Consider the following 26,829-nt stretch of genomic DNA (forward strand, 5'->3'; position numbering starts at 1 on the left):
AAAGATTATATATGTTTATATCTCTCCTCCTGCAATAGGAAACATGCAATATTGGCCAATATGAGAAGTAAAATGCACTGATATAATTAGAATAACCAATACTATTAATATAGTAATAATATAAAACCAATGCACAATTTTGTTTACATTTCAAAACGTCATAGCTAACAATATCGAGAAATTGTAATATTTATATAGATTTTTAGAAAATCTGTACTACGTAGTCATTGTTCTGTAGTCATCCAAACTTATAATTAAATATTGTAATAATCTCATGAGAATCGTTAGAAAAAAATATCATCGTCATTTCTTTTACTTACACTGTGTTGACATCAGTTAGAATACCAAAGTACTCAAAAGTTTCCAAAATGTCAGTTACTTTGAAATCGGCAAAAATGGAACTATTTCAGTACTCCTACGTTAATTACAGAAACCTTCGGCAATTCGACAATGTTATAGACTGGTGAAATGTGCACGTTATTTTTTCGCAAAATGCGCACGACTTAATTGTTCTATTCTCTGTCACTCGGCGTTTCAATTTTCGGTCTTAACTTTTATTAAACCAAGCTTTTCAAGCGTTTTGTGACGATTTTCGGCCAAATTAATCTACCTATTTGTGTATAATCTGATCAGATGGGTAAGTTTTAAGAGAATTTCGACAATTTACAAAGACTTGGTAACATATTCAAATAAACTTATATGTGTTTTGTATCGTTATTATACTTTAACGACTCTACAAAACGATGGTTAAATTTGTTGATGAAATTTCGAGACAAGGGTTCGTCTCATTGTTGATGAATAGTTTTCGTAAGTTGTGTGCACATGCATTTATCATAAAAACTCTCAAACTTCGCTTCCGCTCATTTGTTCGTGGGACAATACAAGGAAACGTTCTAAACATTTGAAGCCACTTCCATAAGGCTTTGAATAGGACTGTGGAATATTGGAATTCATTCTTTTACATTGGCTGATTGCGCACTACTCCTGATTTCATCAGTAGCTCAGTTAACCAATCCCAGATGGTGCTAGCAAAAGATATAAATATAGTTTTATATTTTTGTAAATGTGTTTTTTGGAAAAAAGTATGTTACAGTTAGCTACATAGTTTTTCTTTAGAGATAGTATATCCGTTTTGAAGTGCAACACTGACAACAGTTGCAAAACATAACTTAGAAGAAAAAGCTTGAAAAGTAGCAATCAAAGCATCAATACTTGGCCTCACTAAAGCTCCTTCCATAATGGAAACGTTCTTATGTCATTTAGCTCCAAATATGTAAAATCTTATGTTTAAAATACAGCAACTAATAATAATTATTATATGCTATAGTTGCTTGATTTTGGTTAGCCAATGACTTGACAAAACTTTTAATAAAATAACTTACCGCTTACATATTGAAACAATTAGTAGAATACACATGTCTAAGGGATGCACTGGGTGAAAAGGGATGTCATGGATTAGGTCATCAGAGGAGACAGTCGTCTTGCTTGCTAAAAGTTCATTTAGGGGGTGGTAATCTCACATCAGAATAGGGATTTAGGTACAGTAATGTAATCAGGAACTCTTAAATTTGCTATTAGCAGGAGGATTTATTCACCGTCGTGATGTGGCAAATAAAAACCATATAGCCATTTAATGTTGCTGTCACGCACTAATAGATACCATCTAGTAGAAGCTGACTGGATGATTGTGATTGGATGTCTCACACTAGTAGATACCATCTAGTAGGAGCTGAGTGTATGATTGTGATTGGATGTCTCACATTAGTAGATACCATCTAGTAGGAGCTGAGTGGATGATTGTGAATGGATGTCACACTCTAGTGGATACCATCTAGTGGGAGCTGAGTGTATGATTGTGATTGGATGTCTCACACTAGTGGATACCATCTAGTAGGAGCTGAGTGGATGATTGTGAATGGATGTCTCACACTAGTAGATACCATCTAGTAGGAGCTGGGTGGATGATAGTGATTGGATGTTTCACACTAGTAGACACTATCTAGTTTTCAAGTTTTCAACTTGGTTCTATGGTAAAACTGAGCCATAAAACAGACATAATAAACAAATTGTGCAAAATATTATTATATTATCAAATATAAATAAATGTTTAGCAGAGCAGTACAAAAACTTGTATTAAGTTGAATGCAGATAGTAGCTTCATATCTTCACTCTAATTTGGTAACATGTGGAAAAAAGTGCGGCAAGCTGAGATATTTGTTTCTTAAATCTAGTTTACACTTGTCAGTTTTCCTTCCTCACAAACCAAAGATGCTTAAGCCAAAGAGTTTAGCAAATGAATCAATCACTTACAAGAAACTTTGTAACAAAAACTTCAGCTCTTGCAAGATGACATGTAAAAAACCTGACAAGCATGCGGCAGAGGAGTAACAGCCAAGATCAAAAACTAAATTGTCATGAAGTTTACACTTTTCTGTCTCAACTAACTCCACCTTCTATAATAAATAATAATAGTTTATAATTTACTTCAATTGCACAGTGCAAGGTAATGTCATCAATATAGTGCAAAAGCATTAATAGTATTGCATAACATTGACAAGTAAAAGCAAATCTTACTTTCTCTCTATTACTCATAATAACATGCCAGCATGCAAGCTAGTAATAAGGTAGCCTTAGTCCAAACAATATTGTTTATCAATACACTTCAGCACCTAGGAGCAATGTGCAGCTCAGTCTAATAGACACTACTGGTCTCCAGCCTATCATTCCTGAGAACATGCTGCCTATGCTCCGCTGCCGAAATTCTTCCATTAGGAGCTTGCTTGTAGATATTAGTGCGTCTAGGTAGGGTGCCTCCCACAACTGCAAAATAATATACATGCAATATATGACCATATTAGTTTATTGTGATAATAGCTACAGGATATTCTAGAAGATGATCATGCAGAAGCGCAGTTACAATAAATCTTCTGAAGTAACGACCTTGTTAGAAAATTGTATAAATATATTTTTAAACATTGTTTGTTACAAAAATAAACATGGTACATAATAATTATTTGAAAATTTGCTTTGTGAAGAGCTATTTCTCATTACTAACTGACAAATTTACATTCCAATGCAACTTATCTATTATCACATAAGAGTTGTCCTCCCAGTACGAAACTACATTTTGGAGTTTTTCTTTTAATGTGTGCTAGATTTATTTTGGGTAACGAATTTCAATATAATAAGATTTGTGTCTGTTCATATGTCCTACCACTAGTAGGACACGATTTGAAGTTAATAAAAAAGATTGTATCATACAGGATTTGAACCCAAGCCATAATATGTTATGCCCCGACACATTACCACCTGCACCAATCATTCACCTTTGAAAGTTATTATGCATATACAGTACTTATCTTTGTGCTTTGTTGGCACACCTGATGATGCAACTCTCTAAAATAGTTAGAAAAATGGTTTCACCCCAGAAGAGTCAAACCCGGATACTCAGTTTCCCACCCAAGAGCACTACCATCTCATCACATCTATGAATAATTGTGCACATAGTTATTACACAGGCTGATCTCTCATGGCACATGGGACCATCATTGTAACCAGATGAATATAAACAAGTAATATACTGTATTAAATATTAAATCACCAATATGTGGTGCTAGCTGCCTGAATATGTACACACAGATACGCAGACTAAAAAACTCATATAAAAGGAACTGGCCAATTTGTAATTCTAAAAATATAAACAAATTTGGCTCAAATCAGTCTTATTACACAAGAATTACATGTAAGTAATAGTAACTAATGTTTAGATAATTTATGTAGATATGCATTTAATTAAATGAAGAATCTCATGTCTCCAGGCTGAATGTTCATTTGCTAAATTTCACAAAGATCTCTTTCTGTATTTGGTTTATGTTACAATAGCTCAACAGTCTTCTCACTGATAACAATTCTAACCGCTAAAATATCAAAATTTTGCTTAAAATGTACATTAAAGCCAGTCCTTTATTTTTAATCAGATGATCAGCCGACATTTGAAGAAGGAGAAGTTAAGGAAAGTTCTTCCTTACATGAAGAAGTTGACTTTTGGATTTTAATTGAAATGCAAACAAGATGTTTACAAAGTTCACTACAAACAGAATATATAATCAATGCAATAATTTTTTAGTAGTGATAATAAATCCTGATTTTACTTTCTATCCCGACCAGCTTTTTAAATGAATTCCTACTCTTTTCAAATAATCATGCCAATTCTGCTTTCCAAAGGAAGACAACTCCTACTCACCCTAATTATCCTAAACTTCTGCTACTTAATTTATAGATCTTTAAACTTTTTATAATTCTTTGCTAAACTTCACTAGCCTCTGGATTAATAGGAACGGTCATCTATCGTTTCATCATCTCCTGTTTATTTGGCCAGCCAGCCATAACTCTTGTTCTGTTTTTGCCTCCTGAACTTTAGGTGGACAAAGACAGCTTGCTTATTTAATAAAAAGGTCTTGAAACATTTTGCTAGCAATATACAGTTAATAGAAAGTGCCCACTTGTTTAAAACCAGTTTGAGGCAGCACTTGTTGGCAGCACTTGTTCGATTCATAGATTGATCAGCTGCTTAACAGTTCTTTCTGTTCACCAGGCTGTCGCCTGATTTTTATTAAGTATTTTCAAATCCCGTATGATGCATCTTTCTTCGCAGTCTTCAACTGTGGCATCGAACAGATGGACAGACAGACAAACATACACCGTTCTTATTATAGCAAAGATAATAATATTGATTTCTTTAATCATCTGAATAAAATTGTTAGTTTAGTAATTCATAGCCTCTTCACCCTAATATATGATATATAATACCACATGATGGAAATGTGTCTACCCTAGGACACTTATATTTCCCTAGTATTTAGTTTCGTGAGTAGCATGCAGAGTAAAATTTTGCTGCAACTTTATTTCGCAGCTCTGATGAGTGCGAAAATATAGTGATGTGAAAATAAATGCAGCGGAACAAACATAGTTAGATTCCTCAGGTTCAGTTCTCCGATAAGAAAAAAATTTCAATTTGGGACTAGTTTGTAATTGTGAACCGCAGGTAGAATGGTGTGGGTGAGATCGACAATGCAATTTGATCGCTTGCTGCCATTTGTTTCTTGGACTATCAATGACCAAAGCTATTTAATTTCGCGTTTCCGCTCCTTCGTTATGATAGTTTAGTTTCGCAAATGAAATTTTCGCGAGAGGATGACTCCGCAAAAACGCGAAAGTACTATGAGGCAAATACGTAAGTGTCCGTAAGTGTATTTCAATTTATTTATTTACTACCCAGAGTGATTCAAGAGATTCAAGTAAGTTTACGAAATAAAAAATGAGATGTCTGCTTATATATCTGCTTTGTATTGTCTATTCAAAGTATTTCTTTAAACGTAGCAGCCTCACTTTTTTGTCCAGTTTGTTTAATTTATCTGGTAGCATTATGAGAATAAAAACAGATGCAAGCCTTTACATTTTCAAAATGAGCAGATTTAGATTTTAAACTTTATACTCAGTCTTTAAACTTTTCAAAAGGCTGTTCAAGAATCTTTATATTTCAAATTTAAAACTAGACTTAGCTAATAATAAAGTGGTAACCAACCTGAACCGTTGGGCTGAGGACTGACAGGGTTTGTTGGAACTTTTAAATCTTGTTGAGAAAGTGTTCGGTGTAAACTGGCACCATTTGGTAATCTTTCTGCAGGTCTGCTAATCTTGGGTCTATAACTGCAGACAAATAACAACAATATTAACAATAATAATGTTTTACATAGTTGAACCTGTAGGAGGGAGGTTATTTGCTCAGTGGTAATGTTTGAAGGTAGCTTTATTGTAGGTTAGAGACATTCCAAAGGTTTAGAGGCCTTTTCTACTCATATTAAATATAGGTACTGATAGTTATATAAAATGGAATTACAACAGAAAAATTAAATCATTTATATGTATGTACTAGAAAGCATAATAAAATACATTTTTACAATAGTACACATACATATTTTGCTTCCGTCATTTCAAAGCACAGTATTTCAAATTCATGAAATACTTCATAAAAATCATAAACATCTATTTTTAGATCATATAAAGTTTATGTCCTGAAATTTGATGTATAGGAATGTATGTTTTCCGGTATTGTCTACGTTTGACAGGAAAAACAAAATTTGTGTTAGTGTGTTCAGGAAATATCTCAAAGACTTAAGGTCTACAGTATTGCCAAGGTCCCAAACTGTAAGTTTTATGACATACAAACAAACTGTCATAGCCTGTGTTCCACAGGCTATGACAGTTATCAGCTCACAAACAGCATAGCTATAACTGTTCATTAGTGAAAAAAGTAAAACATACAAAGAGTAAAAACATTTAAAGGAATATTCGGTAACATTTACGACTGAAAGAAAAGAATAGGGCTGACGGTAAAGGTTATTACTGACAGCACAGGTTATTACTGACAGTAAAGGTTATTACTGACAGTAAAGGTTATTACTGACAACACAGGTTATTACTGACAGCAAATGTTATTGCTGACAGCATAGGTTATTACTGACAGCACAGGTTATTACTGAGAGCAAAGGTTATTACTGACAGCAAAGGTTATTACTGACAGTAAAGGTCATTACTGACAGCAAAGGTCATTACTGACAGTAAAGGTTATTACTGACAACACAGGTTATTACTGACAGCAAATGTTATTACTGACAGTAAAGGTTATTACTGACAGCAAATGTTATTACTGACAGCAAAGGTTATTACTGACAGCAAAGGTCATTACTGACAGCAAAGGTTATTACTGACAGTAAAGGTTATTACTGACAACACAGGTTATTACTGACAGCAAATGTTATTACTGACAGCACAGGTTATTACTGACAGTAAAGGTTATTACTGACAGTAAAGGTTATTACTGACAGTAAAGGTTATTACTGACAGCAAATGTTATTACTGACAGCACAGGTTATTACTGACAGCACAGGTTATTACTGACAGCACAGGTTATTACTGACAGCACAGGTTATTACTGACAGCACAGATTATTACTGACAGCAAAGGTTATTACTGACAGCAAAGATTATTACTGACAGCACAGGTTATTACTGACAGCACAGGTTATTACTGACAGCACAGGTTATTACTGACAGCACAGGTTATTACTGACAGCAAAGGTTATTACTGACAGCAAAGGTCATTACTGACAGCAAAGGTTATTACTGACAACACAGGTTATTACTGACAGCAAATGATATTACTGACAGCACAGGTTATTACTGACAGTAAAGGTTATTACTGACAACACAGGTTACTGCTGACAGCAAATGTTATTACTGACAGCACAGGTTATTACTGACAGCACAGGTTATTACTGAGAGCAAAGGTTATTACTGAGAGCAAAGGTTATTACTGACAGCAAAGGTTATTACTGACAGCAAAGGTCATTACTGAAGGCAAAGATCATTACTCACAGCAAAGGTTATTACTGACAGCAAAGGTTATTACTGACAGCAAAGGTTATTACTGACAGCACAGGTTATTACTGACAGCACAGGTTATTACTGACAGCAAAGGTTATTACTGACAGCAAAGGTTATTACTGACAGCACAGGTTATTACTGACAGCACAGGTTATTACTGACAGCAAAGGTTATTACTGACAGCAAAGGTTATTACTGACAGCAAAGGTTATTACTGACAGCAAAGGTCAGTACTGACAGCAAAGGTTATAACTGACAGCAAAGGTTATAACTGACAGCAAAGGTTATTACTGAGAGCAAAGGTTATTACTGACAGCAAAGGTTATTACTGACAGCAAAGGTTATTAGTGACAGCAAAGGTTATTACTGACAGCAAAGGTTATTACTGACAGCAAAGGTTATTACTGACAGCAAAGGTTATTACTGAGAGCAAAGGTTATTACTGACAGCAAAGGTTATTACTGACAGTAAAGGTTATTACTGACAGTAAAGGTTATTACTGACAGCAAAGGTTATTACTGACAGCAAAGGTCATTACAGACAGTAAAGGTTATTACTGACAGCAAAGGTTATTACTGACAGCAAAGGTCATTACTGACAGCAAAGGTTATTACTGACAGCACAGGTTATTACTGACAGCAAAGGTCATTACAGACAGTAAAGGTTATTACTGACAACAAAGGTTATTACTGACAGCAAAGGTTATTACTGACAGTAAAGGTCATTACTGACAGCAAAGGTTATTACTGCCAGCACAGGTGACCCATGATACAAGAGAAGAACTTTGAAAAGCATAGATTGCACATCTAATGAACTTAAAAATAATGTCGGTTATCTCATGTTCCTCTCTCACTCCCAAATCTTTTCCAGCTTCTCAACTATCTTTTATTATTATAGACAATTTACAAGTTCACCCAGAAGGCTATCAGATGAACCAGGAGCACTTTTCAAACAATTATTCATAAATTTTCCTTAAAATATTTTATAATGGGCACAACCACATTTAATATTACATTTCGCAAAAAGGTAGAAATGATAAAGAATTTTTTATGACAGCTTGAAGCATGTACGAATCTGACATTAGTGTGATTTTTTATTTTGTTCGCAGAGTATCGCGTTACCATTAAAAGTTACTTTAGCACAAGCCCGCCACAATGACTTATAGATTGGGTGAAAATGGCCCAAGCTATAAGTAGTGTAATAACATGAGTGTGTTAATTATTTGCTCATATAATAAGAGCAGATAACTTCGAGCAACTCAAATTCTCACTTCCATAATTCTGTAATTTTAAAGCGATCTAAGAAAAGAGAATCTTAGAAACAAAAGGTAGAAGATAACTCCTCTACTGGCTGCAGGAATCATCCTTGATTATACAGCAGTTCGAGGTGCTTGCCTGTAAAAGCTGAAGCATTATTGGATGTTTCATTAGATGAAAAATGCTTTAGAGTGCAAATCTTTGCTAATAAATTAAAGTTAATTAATGGGATGTGAGACATTATAAGAGCCAAGGCTAAGCTTGTTATGATAAGAGGCACAGTTAATTAATGGGATATGAGACATTATAAGAGCCAAGGCTAAGCTTGTTATGATAAGAGGCACGGTTAATCAATGGGATATGAGACATTATAAGAGCCAAGGCTAAGCTTGTTATGATAAGAGGCACAGTTAATCAATGGGATATGAGACATTATAAGAGCCAAGGCTAAGCTTGTTATGATAAGAGGCACGGTTAATCAATGGGATATGAGACATTATAAGAGCCAAGGCTAAGCTTGTTATGATAAGAGGCACAGTTAATCAATGGGATATGAGACATTATAAGAGCCAAGGCTAAGCTTGTTATGATAAGAGGCACAGTTAATTAATGGGATATGAGACATTATAAGAGCCAAGGCTAAGCTTGTTATGATAAGAGGCACAGTTAATTAATGGGATGTGAGACATTATAAGAGCCAAGGCTAAGCTTGTTATGATAAGAGGCACAGTTAATTTTTAAAGAAGAAAGGTGTTAACATAAATCAGGGTCTGTTGAAATGTATGAAACTAAAAGCTCACCTTGGGACATCGATAACGCTGACCGCTCTCCTTGGTACAGTGTAATCATCAGGATCAGCATAAAGCACGTCGTCATGCGGCCTGAAGGCTTGATTGGTGTAGCCATTGATAAAGCGTCTAGTAGAGCCTCTATCATGCCTTCCTAGAGTGGATCCACCAGAAGGTCGTACTATAACCTGGCGTTGCGGTGGCATACTCACAACGCTAGCGGCATAACGTCGCTGTTTTCCGGGATGCGCAAAAGTGTGACTGCCAGAGTTTAAATGGTGATAGGGTGAAACTGGTACTGCCCGTACATATTTTGGGTCCAAGCTATGATATTGAGCTCTTTGGTTAGGTATTTGAATGTAGCGTCGTTCATATCTGAAAGAGATGAGCAGTTTAAGTACATAGAGATATAAATATGCTGACTAATATTTAGTGACACGCGGATGAATGCTACTTATTATGCCTATGTGTCTATGTGCAAGCTTTAATTTACTGCTAGCGCTGTGTTTTCAGCCTCAGATAATCTCAACCAAAGTCTCAATTAGTGCTGAGTAAGTACACATCTGCAGATCATCATGCTAGTAGACTACTTAAATTTGTAGTCTTTATGACAAGCATAAACACGTCTATGATCTTACCTGTTTTAAACCAAATCAAAATAAACTGGAACGTTGTTTATTTGAAAAAGACATATTATATATATATCTGCTGTTTTTTAATTTGTTAAAAGCCAATGATAACCTAAAGTATAACAAACATAATAGTCGCACAAAAAAATAAACTTTAATAAAATAACTCTATTAAAATAACTCTATTAAAATACACTGCTTAAAACTCAACCAATGTAAATGCAGTTAAATAGATGGTATTTCAAACTTAAATTGCATCTATTTTGGGCCATTTTTATATTGCAAGCTCAGTGGCAAACAAATGCCTGAACTACAAATTTAAATAATAGGTGTTCTCTGTAAGATATCATAGTGACAGGCATTGCTAAAACTTAACTATCGTTCATAGCTATGCCAATTATAAAAAAATCCAAAAATTATATGTATGAAAAGTCAAGGAGAGGTAGTACAAAGTACATTGATTTGAAAATTTAATGATAAAATTTGAGCGGACATTTTCCTACTATGATTAAGCTGTCTCTGGTCTTCCTTGTAAATATTTATTAAAAGTAGTAAAATAAAATAAATACGAAGCACATCTGTCTGTGACTAACAAAACTAAAGTATAATACTTCTAAGTATTACATAGAATTTGAGGTTTTTGCCCAAAAGCAGTTTTTAATAACAACACAAATGGCTAAACTCACCTCGGAACACCGATTACACTATTAGATCCGCTTCGTCGACCATGACCTCCTATAGTGTAATACCTCCGGGGAGATTCATACTCTGAATAGCTCTCCTCGTCATGACTCATCGTATAGTACTGACTACCAGCTTGTGAGGTAGGGTGTCGCAACTCCAAGGCATCTGTAATCAAGATACACGCGAATCTGAACATGCAAACGATGAATCTGAAAAAATTGAATAGGATTAAATTGGAGTTAAACTATCGTTCGAGTGCAAGCAAATACTTTTAACTGATAAATAATTGTTTACAACTAGAAAATCAAGATTAGTTTGCATAGAAGTTTTTGTCCAATATTTTATACCGAACTTGAAGGTTGACTTGCAACAAAATTCACATTACAGTTATTTGGTATCAAAAGATTCACCATGTCTTACTCTGTTGTGTTGTAAGTGCAAAATGTGTGGAAATGTGATTACAAGTTCTTAAAAGCTCAAAAACGAACAGTTAATCGCAGCAACACGAAACCGTCGTAGTTTGGATTCGCTTTCCAAAACGGCTCAAATGGGACATAGTTGTTACAGGATGGTTTCTGTTTACACTTTCATGCGACCTTATTCATCGAAATATTTTCACAAATATACTTCACGCATTCAATAAAACCATGTCTATTGTTTTTACGCGTCTATTTTATCGTCATTGTAATGCTGTCACTTTTAGCACTGATATCTTATAACTTACCGTAAAAAATCGTTAAACTTTTTAACTGTAGCTTGAAGGAGTACATATCATTGTCTGATAATCATGACGAGCCTGTTGGTCACCTGTGATAATCGAAAAGTGCTGCAAAAATTATTTGCAAAGTATTGGGTCACATGATCAGAGAACGACTTGACGATTGAATAATGCCGAAACAAAACTGTAAAGTAGCGAGCATCTATATTTGATACGGGGTAATCGGTAAAACCCGAAGTGTCTGTCATAAACTAATACTACGATAAGTTTTATATTGAGCTTTTTATTGGCCTTTCAATTCACGTGAGAACATACGTGACAAGACGATAACCAAATTTCGTGGCTACGTCATCGAAATAAAGAGATTCCAATCTATGGCGGCTTTTCGTTTTTGAGCTTTTTAGAGCTTGTAATCACATATCCACATATTTTGCACCTACAACACAACAAAGTAAGACATGGTGAATCTTTTGATACCAAATAACTGTAATGAGCATTTTGTTGCAAGTCTACCTTTAATAATAATGTAGCAGCCTCACTTGGTCCACCTAATTGATGTTTAATTTATGTGATAATGTTATGATAATAAAAATAGATGCAAGCCCCTACATTTTCAGTATGGGAAGATTCGGGTTTTAAACTTTGAACTCAGTTTTAAAATTTGTCAAAAGTCGATGAGCTCTCATACATGAATCTTTACATTTCCATTATCAAGCTTAACTTAGCTGATAATTAAGTGGTGACGAACCTGAACCGGACGGAACTCTCAAATCTTGTTGAGAAAGTGTTCGGTGTAAACTGACTCTTTTAGATAAAAATGTTAACATTACCTTTTACACATATATGCTCATTTTTTATGACTCAAAAGTGCACAAATTCAATAAAGAGATCAAAAAATGTTTTATTTAATTGGTTTATTGTATCTGGTAACCTGGCTTAAGTTTTGAGTAAATTGCAGAGTAGCTTCTGCTCAAAACTTTGCGTGTTGCTTGTCACTGTAGACTCATCGGTTGGCTCCGCAGTAAACATAATCAATTCAGATATTTTCAGATCAATTCAGAGCCTACTCCTTCACAAACGAAATTGGCATCAGGTTTAGTTTGAAATTTATAATCTAATGTGTAGGTCTGAATATTTCCTCAGACTAGAATACTTACGAGGGTTTCCGCTGTTAAACAGCAGGCTAGGTGATGGACCAATAGAGGAGGCACTTGCATTGCTCTGTTCCTCTAAGATGACGCTGTAGTATAAATCATCATGTTTGAAATATGGTGTTTAACTTTCCTTCTGTAAACCAGAATCTTATAAAACAATGTTAAATATATAACTACATGGTAGACTAAAAGATCTAAAAAATAAATTTTGTTCCAAAATCGAACTTTGATAACATGTAAATGAAGCAATCTGAATGAGGGATTTGGAGTAGTTATGCAGGTTTTTTGTTTGTTGTTATTATTGGAAGTTGCGTACCCTCTCTTTTATTCCACAGTTGGTAGTGGTTCAACAGAGAAAAATCTATTCATTAAAAATATTTTCTGTGCTATGTTTATATGTAACACATATTATATAGTGTAGTATTATTTTATAATATATAGCAAAATATTTTATTTTATTATAAAATATCTAATCATATTTTGGGTATATCAAGAAATTTTATTATAGTATGAGAAGCAAGTTATATAATATGAAAAACATGCTGTAGGACAATGTGCCAATTGCAGCCAAACCTTCTACCAATGACCAAATATATTAATATATACCACTTATTATGGAGTATCATGGATACTTGAACCATGTTTACCTGTTTCCATAGCACCAACACGGCTTATAGCTATTCTTTTATGCGAATCTATCTCGTGTCCAATTTATTGAACTTCCTGCAACTCCATCCCAATGTTATTGTTGGCAGTTCAGTAAAGTATTTACCTTGGTGATCTTTCAAGCGTAGATGGAGGATGGGTTAAATGAATCCCATCTGGCTCACTAACAACCACGCCATTACCAAGATGGCTGTCGGCCATTGCAATGCCGCCGTTCATCTCAATAATCTCTCCTCCCTCTGTGTGTGGCCCGAGTCCTGGAATTTCATCTTCAATGTAAAATTCTGAAAAAAGTGATAAATAACAGTTTTGTTAGTGAAATGATGTACAAGCTTTATAGCCTATGTACCAGGAACAACTATGAGTTTTATTTGGTTGACTTGAAGGCTGTTCAGCACAATTGCACCTAATGCTGTGCTAGTTCAGGATCACTTTGAACTTACAAAGCACGCTAGTTTGTTATGAATCTACTTGCGGCAGTCAAAATCTAACATAATACAAAATATGCAAAATGGCATCAATTCCTATTGGCTACAATAGACCGCCTTGGTTTTTCACAAATTAGTTACATAAAACATAAATTATGTGATTACGCAAATACATTTAGTTTAGTGATTGATATTATCAAAACAGGCAAAACTGCGGATTTTCGTATGAAAGTTAATTTGATAACGGATTATTATTCAAATGATAACGATTAAAATTATTTTAAACCTCAGACTTAATCAAAGATTTTATAGCATTATGATTTCTTTTTACCAATAAACTAGCAGATAAATCAATATACATGTAAATGGCTGTAAACGGTTAGCCCTACTTAACTGTAAACCATTAAGGGGAAGCCAACCAAACTTATCAATGTGCACAGAGCTCACCTAAAGTAACTCAACTGAAATTTTTATGATTACATGAGTCACAACTGAACTCAAAAATTAAATTAAAGGTCTAAAATTTAAGAGTTGAAATTTCAAAACTCAAAAATTAAATGGTGTTTCAGCTAATTCTTGTTTCATTTGTCGCATTCTGAATTACAATTGAATCAATCAGTTATCATTTTGTGAAAAAAAGGAGATATTGGATTCGCTAATAGTGAACTGTCCAATTAAATGAAGCTTTGGTTGCACCCGATAGAACTAAATTGAGTATGACTAAAGCTAACTGGCTGCAAGCAGGTGGTTTTCAGAAACTTCAGATGTCAAAGGCTTGGGTTCAGTTGGCCCATTGCCAGCTATCATGTTGCTGCAGGGTTTTCCCCCCATGACAACTTGAAGTAGTATAGGTAATAGGCTATAAACCCTTGGCCGTGCGGACCAACATCAAGCAATCAATATTTTACTATTGTGTGGATGATACAGAATTGGAGTTGTGTGCACGATGAGTTACCGTGTGATAAGTGTTTCAATGGAAATTTGCATTTTGCGGATTATACGAATGGTTTGTTAAAAATGATAAGGTTTCTGTACCAGAAGTCATGCGGCGCACTTGAAACTGCTCAGATCAGAATAAAACAAGCGGGGTGTGGAAAATGTTTAAAATGGAACAGTTTGTGTTGCCTTTTCTTGCGCATCATCTGTAAGTGCCATATCCATCTTTCGCAAGAATGGAACATTCAGTAAAATTTGAGAGTAACAAAACTCGTTGACTTGCGGATTTTTGCTGGAGGATGCAAACTTTCGGAGTAAGCACATCGTAGAAACATAGGGAATGCTGGTCTGGTACCCAGCATTCATACAGCAAGAAGTAGGCTAATTTACAAGTATTGATTGGATGATCTCGACTTGAGCAGAGTAGACTCTCCATGAGCCACTCCATTTCTTGTTCTCCTTCTTTCTTCCTGATGTCATTAGAGATATTTTAGGCAACCACGCATATAATTTGTTATAATTGTCATTGGTGCCTGAGCTAATGTGCGAACGGATTAACTGGCATGCGTAACAAATGGCATGTCAAATCTCAGATGTAACAACACATAGCATCAATTTGCTGGTAAATAGCAGAGAGCAAAGCGAGTGAAGCATTGGCTAGCCATGCCAATGTTTGTCATCAATAATACGGTCAGGGTCAGCATGGCACGTTGCTGCTTTTTAAAAATCTAATGACATCACTCAGGTCTCACAGTCTAATTATGCTAGAGCTCGGAAGCAGTTTTGATGAAATGCCCTTGACCCTTGTATTAATCGTTTTATGGCTAATAAAAATGATGCTTAAAAGTACCCTTTCAATGCTTAACTTTATTGAACAATTTATAAAAGCTGTATGTATGAAAATTGAAATGTAATCAGTGTCTATGATCAGCCTGTGAGATCACTAAAGCATAGACAAAACAGTTTCTGCTGAAAAAAACGCGCATCATAGCTATCATAGCTGTAGATATCAACAATGTTCAAACGTTCCGCATGCAATATTCGACCTGAGCTCAGCTTTTGCAAGATTAACTTTATAACTCTGTGACACTCGGACTTGTCTTTCTTGCTGTTTGTCCCGTTTGTTAAACCATAACTGCCCCATGCAACTTTTATCGTATTTGCTAGGTAAATCGGACACGCTGATTCTGATTTTATACTCAAAATAAAGATTGGTCTACTGACCTTCAAAGTCATGAAGGCTTTTTTAAAACATTTCAATATCCATTTCGCAAACAACACAATCGGCACAACAAGCTTCACCCATAAGTATGTGACGCAGCCTAGCTTTTTAGGAACGGAAGTTAGGGATGTTTAGTTCGCTTTAGAATGATAAAGATGGGTGTCTTAAAACCCATTATTATGTCAATTCAGTCTGTACAATAATCGCAGTCTATTATGAAAGGTATATAAACTATTTAAAATTGCTCGTAGCTTGTTACAGGATGTTTAAATAGGCTGAACGCCAAAAAGAATAAGCTCAAAAAGCGCGATTTTATCACAAGCCAGCGTTTGTTATTGAGCTTTTTTGTGCTCAGTTTTAAATATGCAATGTTAAATATCTTATCTACCTTTCAGAAAACACTGGAACTATTTTGAAGGCTGAATTTAGATAATAATGGGTTTTAAGACACCCATCTCTATCATTCTAAAGCGAACTAAACATCCCTAACTTCCGTTCCTAAAAAGCTAGGCTGCGTCACATACTTATGGGCGAAGCTTGTGCCGATTGCGTTGTTTTCGAAATGGATATTGAAATGCTTTAAAAAAGCCTTCATTACTTTGAAAGTTAGTGGACCAATCTTTATTTTGAGTACAAAATCGGAATCAGCGTGTCTGATTTACCTAGTATATGCAATAAAAGTTGTTGTACGTGACAGTTATGGTTTAACAAAGTTATTAAAAAGCTTTTGTGGTTATCAACTGTGTAGGTTCAGTTCGCTATTTTCTTTTAAGTAAATAATGCTGCTGTTTGTGTGAAACCATTTATCAGGTAACTAGTGTTGCTATTGGTTGAAAACCATTTGATAAGTACGTAGTGCTGCCATTGGTTGAAAACCATTTGATAGGTAACAAGTGCTGCCATTGATTGAAAAGAGTTTGACCAGTAACAAGTGCTGCTATTGGTTGAAAAGAGTTTGACAAGTAACGAGTGCTGCCGTTGGTTGAAAAAGTTTGACAAGCAAAGCTTTTAGATTAGCTGCTTTAGTTTTATGTCTATCATTCTTAGCCTTGCAACTTTTGTCATAACCTAATTAGAAAGTCTCGTTTTTTTCGCAGAACATTGTAACCCAGTTTTATTGATTTCCCTTTGTCATCTTCTAAAAAGTTCTACTACTCTGTCTCTCATCGCTTCTCCTTTACTCGCCATTCGTTGTTCCCTTGAGCTTTAAACCTCAGACCACATTCATCATCTGTCAAATTTATGTACCGCAGCGCCTCCTCCACCCCTCATTAATCCAATTTTCTCAAGATTTCTGACTTTGCTCACCTTGTCAACAATTCTTCACAGCTTTTCACTATTTATACATGTTTTCTTACACCACTAGCTTTTACTCCTGTCTCCATCCACTACTAACCTTTCGCCACAGTTTTCGTACATCTCTAAAGGGGTGGTCACACGAACGCCGAACCGAACTAAATGACGCAAAACGATGTCGCTCTCAGCTGTAAAAAGTTCGGCTGAAGACATTTCTGGCCGAAACGAACCAGTTCGGTCCTGCTCGAAATTTCGTGGCCGAACCCTTGCTCTTATTGGCTGGTTAAAATTTCTAGAATTCTAGCGAGCACGCGTCACATTTCTCCTTACGTGCGTGTGAGTAAAGTTTAAAAAGATATGGGACGATACTTTTATTTTGTTAAATAAACGACATGAAGCAATTTACGACAAGGTTCACCCAGACTTTTGATAGTGTTGCATAAATGTAAGATGTTGCACTTAAGTTTTGCATAAATGTAAGAGAATGGTTGTGATTTTCTTTCGTGTAGAACATAAGTAATGTGTCATATTCATCCTGATGAAGTATCGTTGACTGATTTATTTATGTAAAACCACAGTACTATGATAAAGACTGTTTTTGTTTGTTATGTACTCAGCATAGAAGAACATTCATATGTTAATAAAAAAAATATAATTATCTTGATCGGAAGGGTTGGCAAAATCGTTTTTTCAAGTGATTTATTTTGAGCAGCTGAACGATCTTCTGATAAATCTGTTGTAATTATAATTTATAATTGTTTCTCAAAGTTTTTTGTTTACAATAGAAATATTTAACTCAAATACATAAAAACTACTAATGAAACCGTGTCCTGTCTCTATATGTATGGTATCTAGGAAGCGAAGTGACTTCGGATGCCGCGTGACATGTACCACGAACCGAACCAGCCTCTGAACCAAACCGATCCTACATCGGTTCGGTGCTCGTGTGACCACGCCTTTACTGTCCACTCCTGTCTTCATACACTCCTATCCTAATTCTGTTTGCATGCACTCCCAACCCTCCATGACTGTTTCCATGCGCCCCTAACCTTCCAATCCTCTTTTCATACACCCCTATTTTTCACACTTGTTTCTATATACCCCCTTCTTTCCACTCCTGCTTGCATGCCTCCCTGCACTTTAATAACTCTCCCTTCCTGTGCCATATCTATTCAATACCTTATTAATGACCCCTGAGCCATGATTTCTACATTCCATATTTATTCTTTGTCATATTCTCACTTCCTCCCTTTCTTTCTACTCATGCTGTTATAGATTTGACCTCATCTTCTCTAGTTCCGCTGTTTACATGCTCAAACAAATATGAAAGTAAATACTAGTCAAATAAGAGCTGTGGGTGAAACACTGACCACACCAAAGTATCTACAAGCCAACCGAACATCGTGGTCATGCTCTACAGAAAAAGCGATTACACAGCAGGCAGCAGACGGCACACAATGTTTAAATAAACTGGCTGAAGCTTATTTACCTTCTATCTTAATGGACTCTGGATGATAAACAGATGAAAAGAAAAGTAGACGGAATCTATAGTACACTAGCTAGATGGGTGCATGCTAGGGAACAATTGTATAATCCATGACTGCCATGATGAATGTTTTATACATGTATAACTTATACTTGCATTAATAATCATCAAAAAATAATGTTTTTTGTTACATGCCAAAACAAAATGAGAAGACAGGAATCAGGAATTATCAAATGCTTATTATGATTTTATTCTTTTATTATTATACTTTTCCAAGATGTCACTTACGAATTATTTTGTTGGAAAAAGAGCATTCTAACTAATCGTAAATATACTTCATATTCCAGATATATTATTCCAAAGAATAATCTTTCCAAATCTTTGCATCTTCTTACTCTGCCTATGCTAAATGTTTATTTTACTTCAATTAAAAGTTTTTAAGATTTTTCATGGTTTGTGTCCTCCTTTTTAACATGACAGTTACAGATTTTCAACTCATTTCAACTTACGTAATAAAAACAAATTGCATATAACGTCTAACAATCATTTTTAAAATATGATTGCTGCTGCTTTAAAAATCTTCCACAGAAAAAGATATTTTCAACCATTTATTTGATTTTATTGGCCAACTGTTGCCCCCTTTTTTATTTTATGATTTTTATATAGCTTAATTTGCAAGACATTTCTGTTTGAATTGAAATAATTATTGCCAATAAAATGATATATATATATATATATATATATATATATATATATATATATATATATATATATATATATATATATATATACGATAAGGCAAATAATGGAAAATGTAAATGAGACATTATCAGCATTCAAAATTCAACTCATCATCTTTACTGACTGCAAGCAAAATGTGTTTTTTATTCGCATCTAGTCTAGTTTTATGAAATAGTTTTTTACAAGTTTTTTTTGACAACAACAATAAAATTATTCAAAGTGTGTTATTTAAGATTACGTACTGTAATATTGGCAATAATGCAAATTATTGCCAATAAAGTAACATATATCTAATATATATCGCTAATCAAATTGTGAATAAAATCATTAAATATGTCTTAGAAGCTCTGAGAGTTAGGTTGCATTTTCTTAACTCTGTCGTTGTCATGACAGCTGGCAACCTGTCAACTATACATCCTTACTGAGCATTAGTTCATGGCAACTGGTGAATTGAAAGTAATGGTTGTTTCCATAGTTGAAGGTCTTACAATTCATAGCTTGTTAGCAGGTTAAAAATATATTGCTACTAGCTGCGCTACTGCTATTATCAAAATCTTTTAAAAAGAGCCGCAGCAAGAAAGTGTTTGTTACCTAAAATACGCTCGGCCAAACTTAGATGTAGTTGAAAGTGTTTCCAACACTAGTAGCTCTCAAAAAACCAATAACTAATTTTACAAATGTTTTTTGTTGCTGACCAAGCTAGTGAATGTGTGTGATAAAATAATTGAAATTTATATAATGATACAAGATTTGAACCATTTTTCATTTTTATAGAATAAAAAATTTAATCACTGTTCTAAATGCAATAAACTTTCACTACTTTGAACATTGTTGTTGCTGGAAGTGTTGAGCTCAGTCTACCATTGAAGCCGGCTGACTGCCTTTGTTCACTAATATAAATTTCATGACAACTCCCATCTGATAAAGGACTACACTTAGGCTATCATAACTCATACAAACTTGTTATAACTGGCATATAATAGCTAATAAATCAATTTTATAATACTTATATGCTATTAAAGAGCCATTTTAACAACAGGCCACTTCCCTAAATCTGGTTATCATTGAATGAAAAAATCTGATGCTCTTCATAAAACCTGCCGATTCCGTTGTCCAATTACATTGAGTTTTAGAAAACGAGACATTTCTATTGATTTGTTTAAAATCGGAAGCTGTGATAAAGATATCCTTTTAATAAACTTTGCAAACATGAAAATAAATAAATTGATATAAATTTTATTAATACCAGTCAATGTCGACCAAAGCAAGCTAGATCATGAAACCAAATAACAAAGAGTAAAGTAAAATTTTGACTACTAGAAGAAAAAAGCTCTTTTTGCATAACTGTTTTATAACGCAGGTTGATTCTATAATATTGGACATAAGTGGTAACTATGGTGATGAAAGCAAACGCCGTCCAAACATATATTTACAAATAAGGAACTGAGGCTATTTACTAGGTTTATTGGCTACTATTATTGTCATTATTAACAATTTTGATTTATTATTTAATATTACTAATTATTTATTCAATACTTTATTCCAAAACATTCCATGTTCTGTCACTCGCTCTGCTATAAGTTCTACATGACCATGTATCTTTTTAGTTTTGGTAACTTTGCTATGTTGAACACAGTAGCAGGTGTTACAGACAGCACCAGCTCACTGATGGTAACTTTGCTATGTTGAACACAGTAACAGGGGTTACAGACAGCAACTGCTCGCTGATGGTAACTTTGCTATGTTGGACACAGTAGCAAGTGTTACAGACAGCACCTGTTAGCTGATGGTAACTTTGCTATGTTGAACACAGTAACAGGTGTTACAGACAGCAACTGCTAACTGATGGTAACTTTGCTATGTTGAACACAGTAGCAGGTGTTACAAACAGCACCTGTTAGCTGATGGTAACTTTGTTATGTTGGACACAGTAGCAGGTGTTACAGACAGCACCAGCTCGCTGACAACATCTTAAGCAAAGAATCAAAATGTTAAGCAATTCACGGCCAAACCGGAATGTAATAAAAAACTTGAATTCAATGGATTCTATTCTGTTAACATCCTCCATCCAAGTAGAATCACTCATGCATTGTTACTCGACTTGTTATAATGAGTTTTTACAAAAGTATTTGAAAGGCATGTATGTAAGGCGTGTAAACCATGCGTATGTTAGTAGTGCATATCTCATGATGCCAATTATAGGCCATGGAAAGGGTTTGGGGCTGGAATGGAATGGATAGGAGATAAAGGAGAATACGGGTCAGTTCAATTGTCAGCCATTGTAACTCTAGAGTGGTAAATGCTGCTGACTTGAATGGGCTGCCTCTAACATATGTGTTGATTGAATGGGCTGCCTCTAACATATGTGTTGATTGAATGGGCTGCCTCTAACATATGTGTCGATTGAATGGGCTGCCTCTAACATATGTGTTGATTGAATGGGCTGCCTCTAACATATGTGTTGATTGAATGGGCTGCCTCTAACATACATGTATGTGTTGATTGAATGGGCTGCCTCTAACATACATGTATGTGTTGATTGAATGGGCTGCCTCTTACATATGTGTTGATTGAATGGGCTGCCTCTAACATATGTGTTGATTGAATGGGCTGCCTCTAACATATGTGTTGATTAAATGGGCTGGTTTGAAGTTATCTTTTTAAATATGGTTTAGATTTTTAGATAAAATGTGTTTTTTCTTAAAATATTCAGATATTCGCTGTTTAAATATTCAAATCATATCTCTAATCTGCCTGACTATCCTTTACTTCCTACTTCTCTCAAAAAACCACTAGACATTATACCAGACACTAACACTTCGCCAATTTACATTATAAAACAGAGTTATGCAAAAAGAAAAGTTTTTTTAATACACATAATTTACTTTACTCTTTCTTGTAACATGATCTAACCTACTTTAAATGGCACTGAATAGTATAAATAAAACTAATATTTATCTATTTCACGCAAACAAAGTATTAAATATCTCAGGGATAATTTAAAAACAGATGAGAGACTTTATTCATTGGTTTACATCCACCATCATATGTTTCAGTTTCACTCGTTCCCATTTACCTTCTATCTGTTTATACTGCAAATTTTTTGTTATGAACAGTGTATAAACTTTATGTTACTAAAACCTTAATTAAATTTACTATCCGTACTCATCTGCAATAATATTAAATTATCCACTTTCAAACACTTTTGTTCAATTCAATAATTTCTGATTTCTGTCTTTATATTTTTTTGTTTGGCATGTAACGAGAAAAATTTTGTTGATGAATTCTTAATGCCAATAAAAGGTTATACATACATTATATATCTATATTATATATATTATGTATTTATATATATATTACTTTATTGGCAATAAGTGGCATTTTTTCAGTTTTTGCAAGATGTTCTCTCACAAATCATTCTCAATATTTTTAATTTCTCGTAATAATAATACTTTTTGTTTAAGAAGAATTAAGGAATTGTATTTTCAAAGAAATTGTTGAATGAATTTCCAAGTTATTTGGTCAAAACAGGCAATCTTTCCCTCCACACACTTTAGTTGCTATTATCACATAGATTTTTGTAAAGTTCAAAGGACTAAATAGAAAAACTCTCAAGGTTTTGTTTTAAAATCTGCTATGACATGAACGCATCCTGGCAGTCATGGAAGTGCCAGGCACAAACCTGTTTACATGAATATTAGACTTAGATTTAAACCACAAGCGGGGGAGAAGCACTTAACAGAATATCTTAGGTTCACATACCTCCATCCTTTAACGCTGAAAGTTTATGAAGCTTTGGTAAAAACATGGTAAGCAAGGTCACCGTGGCAGTGACCCATAGACCTATAGCCAATGCTGCCACAGACCAATCTGGAATGAGAGCGCCAGCTAGTATCCAAGCAAGCCAGGTAGCCGTAGTGATACAACCCGTTACGAGTATCCATTTTGTTTCGCTATTCGGTTTGTTGCTGGATCGATGATTGTTCCAGTAGAGGATTGTCGACAGCGCCATGATCACTATTCCCATTACGAATATGTATATAAATGAATATAAGAAGTCTGCGAATAAAATTGGAGAGTTTGTGCTGACGCAAATCCTCAAGTCATCTTGAATTGTGATCACTTGAAATGGCTTCAAAATAATCCACTGAATGTTAATAACGAGTTGAACTGCCCAAATTAGCAAAAGTATAAGCCATTGATGACCTAGTTTGAGAAAACCTCCCTGAGTCTTTGGTGACATCACGAGTAAAAGCTTTAAAATTAATACCGATTGTATGAGTATGAAACAGACGCCAGGAAAGAACCGAACCAGACTACAGACGATTTCTGTTGGCTGGAAAATGAAGACAAGCAGTGAGCAATAAGAAAGTCCGATGGCAAATAGTAGAAGCTGTCCGAGCCATATACTCCTGCAGGGGACACCTTTTAGCTTGAAGATCTTATATAATATTACAACTTCGATGACAAAAAGAGTTAAAAGTCCCACAATTAGGAGTACTATCAGCACTATAACCCAGGATACGACCAAAGTGTTCCTCGTCCTCAATCCCACTCCTGCCACCGATGTGACGAGGGAAGACAGTACTCCCAGACAAAACTAAAACAGACACGACTTAAATTATATATATAATTATTACTTTTTTTGGCAACAACTTTATTTCAAACTGAAATGTTTTTTTAAACTATGCCAAAAAATCATAGAGCAAAAAAAGATAAAATGATAACAGTTGGCCACTTAGTTTTAGCTAAAATCAAATAAATGGTTTGACACATAGTATTTAAAATACCTTTCTCTGCGAAGCAAAGGGAAATCAAGTTTTAGATTTTTAAAGCAGCTGGCAATGATATTTTCAAAATAATTGTTAGATGTATGCAATTTGTTTCTATCACATCATTGAAATGAGTCACAGATCTGTAACTGTTCTGTAAAAAACGAGGACACAAACCATGGGAGATCCTGAAACCTTTAGTTGAAGTAAAATAAACATTTAGCATAAGTAAAGTACGAAGATGCAAAGATTTAGAAAGATCATTCATCGGAATAATATATGCACGAATATAATGGAGATTTGCAATCAGTTGGAATGCTCTTTTTCCAACAAAATCCAGTTTGGTAAAAGCCTGTGAGAAAGATTTCTAACTTGGTTAATATAAATACCAAAATTATTGTTTGTTAAATATACATGTATGTTAGTTCCTGTTATCCTTGATAATATATAATCAGTCTAAAAAGACTGTTTTCAAAGGCGAGTTTAGATTTAAGTTGCAGAAACTCCGACATTGATAAGGTCAGAAGGAAACAGTTAGAACAAGGTTTGCACAATTCCCAAAGCACAAAGCTAGATTTAAAGATAAGCTTACAGAAAATTTTAGTAGAATTTATCAGAAAGTATAAATACTTTTTTATCAATTGCGATTGTTTTTAATGTTTAAGGTGATCTGGCAGTCAGAATGCTTCCAAATTAAAATCGAAAAAACTTGATCGCCATTCACATGCTTAGATCAAGCGAAAGTGTGATTATGATGTCTATTATTGCATAGAAATAGAATAGAATAGAATAGAAACGCGTAACACTGCAACTTGAACACAATAGCTGTTATCAACTATAGCAACGATAACAACCATAGACGCCATTTTGCACATGTTTTTCTTCTAAGCATTTTAGTCGAGATCATGTTTTGTCGATTTTAATCTTGAAACATCCTGGCAGTCGGATCACCTTGAACATCAAAAACAATCTCAAATGAGAGAAAAATATCGATACTTTCTGATAAAATCTACCAAAATTTTGTGCGTTTATCTTTAAAGAAAAATAACATGGCGTTTTTGCGGATTTTTTAACAAGAAATAAGAACTCTATATATATATATATATATATATATATATATATATATATATATATAGGGACAAATGCCATGCCCACAAGAATGTTTATACAGCAAATCTTCTGTTTAGAATATTATATTATAGAATATATGAACACTTTAGCTTTTTGTTGCGTTAATAGCATTCATAGAGCCCAATGCAAGTGTTCTCAATGTTTTTTTATAATTTGTTTCAACTTACTGCTGAGTAACTTTAAAGTAAGGCCGGAAAAGTTTTCATACTAGCAACAACCTTTAGGATTTGTTTTTATCATTGACCTTTGTGGCGCGTGACAGAGAACATACAATCATCATTCACTCCAGGAGTCTCAACAAGTTAGACCCACTAAAGGTTAAGCCATGGTACAATATTGCATAAATAAAAACAAAAGAGACTATTAAATGATATCAAATGCGCAGTATCCAACTACTCTTTCAGCTTCAACTGCGGGTGCTATGTGCGCCTCCCGCAACTCCTGTAGTACCTGTGGCTTCAACCAATAAAAGAATCATCTCAACACAGCTATGTAGCTCAATTGTATGTTTCAGTTTATAAACTTTCTGTCACTGCAACCTTCAATTTACTATCCAGAGTCCTCCACAATACTATTATATGACCAACTTATAATACACCTTTGTTTAACTCACTCAATAATTCCTAATTTCTGTCTTTTTATCTTTTGTTCTTTTGGCACGTAATACCGCTGCCGATAAAGAGATATACATATATACATGTAAATGCTACCTACAGGCATTGCAAGGTGATTAGTGTGGACAGTGGGCATATCTGTACAAGATAAACTACTCGTCTTAGCATTGTTATTATGTTAAAGAGAAAGTACTCCATCTATCCAATGACTACTATATTTTCACTTACTAACTTTGTAGTGTTATTGTGTTAAAGAGAAAGTACTCCATCTATCCAATTATTATTATATTTTCACTTACTAACTTTGTACTGTTATTGTGTTAAAGAGAAAGTACTCCATCTATTCAATTATTACTATATATTCACTTACTAACTTTGTACTGATATTGTGTTAAAGAGAAAGTACCCTATCTCTCCCAAGACTACTATATAGCCATTGCCCAACTTTAAATAAAAAATATAATGCTACTTCGTTTACACAATGACTACTATATTTTCACTTACCAACTTGGCAGCACTAGATTCCATTTCGTATTGTGAGTTTCGAGGTTGTCGTCAAATGCTAGTAGTAGTAGGTAAATGCCAAGGATGGAATCCCATGTGGTAACTAGAGAAGAGGACAAGCGAGACTAAACACAGCCATGTATTTCTACTATCTAATCGTGAGTTATAAAGGTGCAATGCGCTGGGAGCCAGCCATGCGTGGAGCAGTAGGCGGTGAGCGACGCTCTTCACCTCATCGAGTCTCCTTCTGCTAGAGAAAGCTACCATAATAAATAATAAAATTGATTGTCTTTATCAGGATGCCGATCTGACGATTAATATCTCAGGTTCATATTTCAAGCTAAAAAGCTGATGAGACT

General features: G+C 34.5%; 1 protein-coding gene across 1 annotated transcript; it reads right to left on the minus strand.

Annotated features, from left to right (window-relative positions):
• Positions 1-2,072: 2,072 nt before the first annotated feature.
• Positions 2,073-26,620, minus strand: LOC137387536 (uncharacterized). The gene is made up of 8 exons (XM_068073989.1): positions 26,471-26,620; positions 23,212-24,049; positions 13,447-13,624; positions 12,678-12,760; positions 10,805-10,967; positions 9,502-9,864; positions 5,585-5,709; positions 2,073-2,820 (listed from the first exon to the last, which is right to left on the minus strand). Exons 1-8 carry the CDS (start codon positions 26,492-26,494, stop codon positions 2,693-2,695), a joined length of 1,902 nt encoding a protein of 633 aa, XP_067930090.1. The 5' UTR covers positions 26,495-26,620; the 3' UTR covers positions 2,073-2,692.
• Between the last annotated feature and the right edge of the window lie 209 nt (positions 26,621-26,829).

Source organism: Watersipora subatra, chromosome 2 (assembly GCF_963576615.1).
Source record: "Watersipora subatra chromosome 2, tzWatSuba1.1, whole genome shotgun sequence".
In the NCBI taxonomy this organism is placed as follows: Eukaryota; Metazoa; Bryozoa; class Gymnolaemata; order Cheilostomatida; family Watersiporidae; genus Watersipora; species Watersipora subatra.

Coding starts and splice junctions, on each gene's coding strand:
- LOC137387536 (XM_068073989.1), bottom strand. CDS start 26,494: ATGGAATCTAGTGCTGCCAAGTTG. Junction 12,761..13,446: donor ACGCTTGAAAGATCACCAAG/GTAAATACTTTA, acceptor TTTATACTACAG/CGTCATCTTAGAGGAACAGA. Junction 2,821..5,584: donor TCCTCAGCCCAACGGTTCAG/GTTGGTTACCAC, acceptor ATTATTTTGCAG/TTGTGGGAGGCACCCTACCT.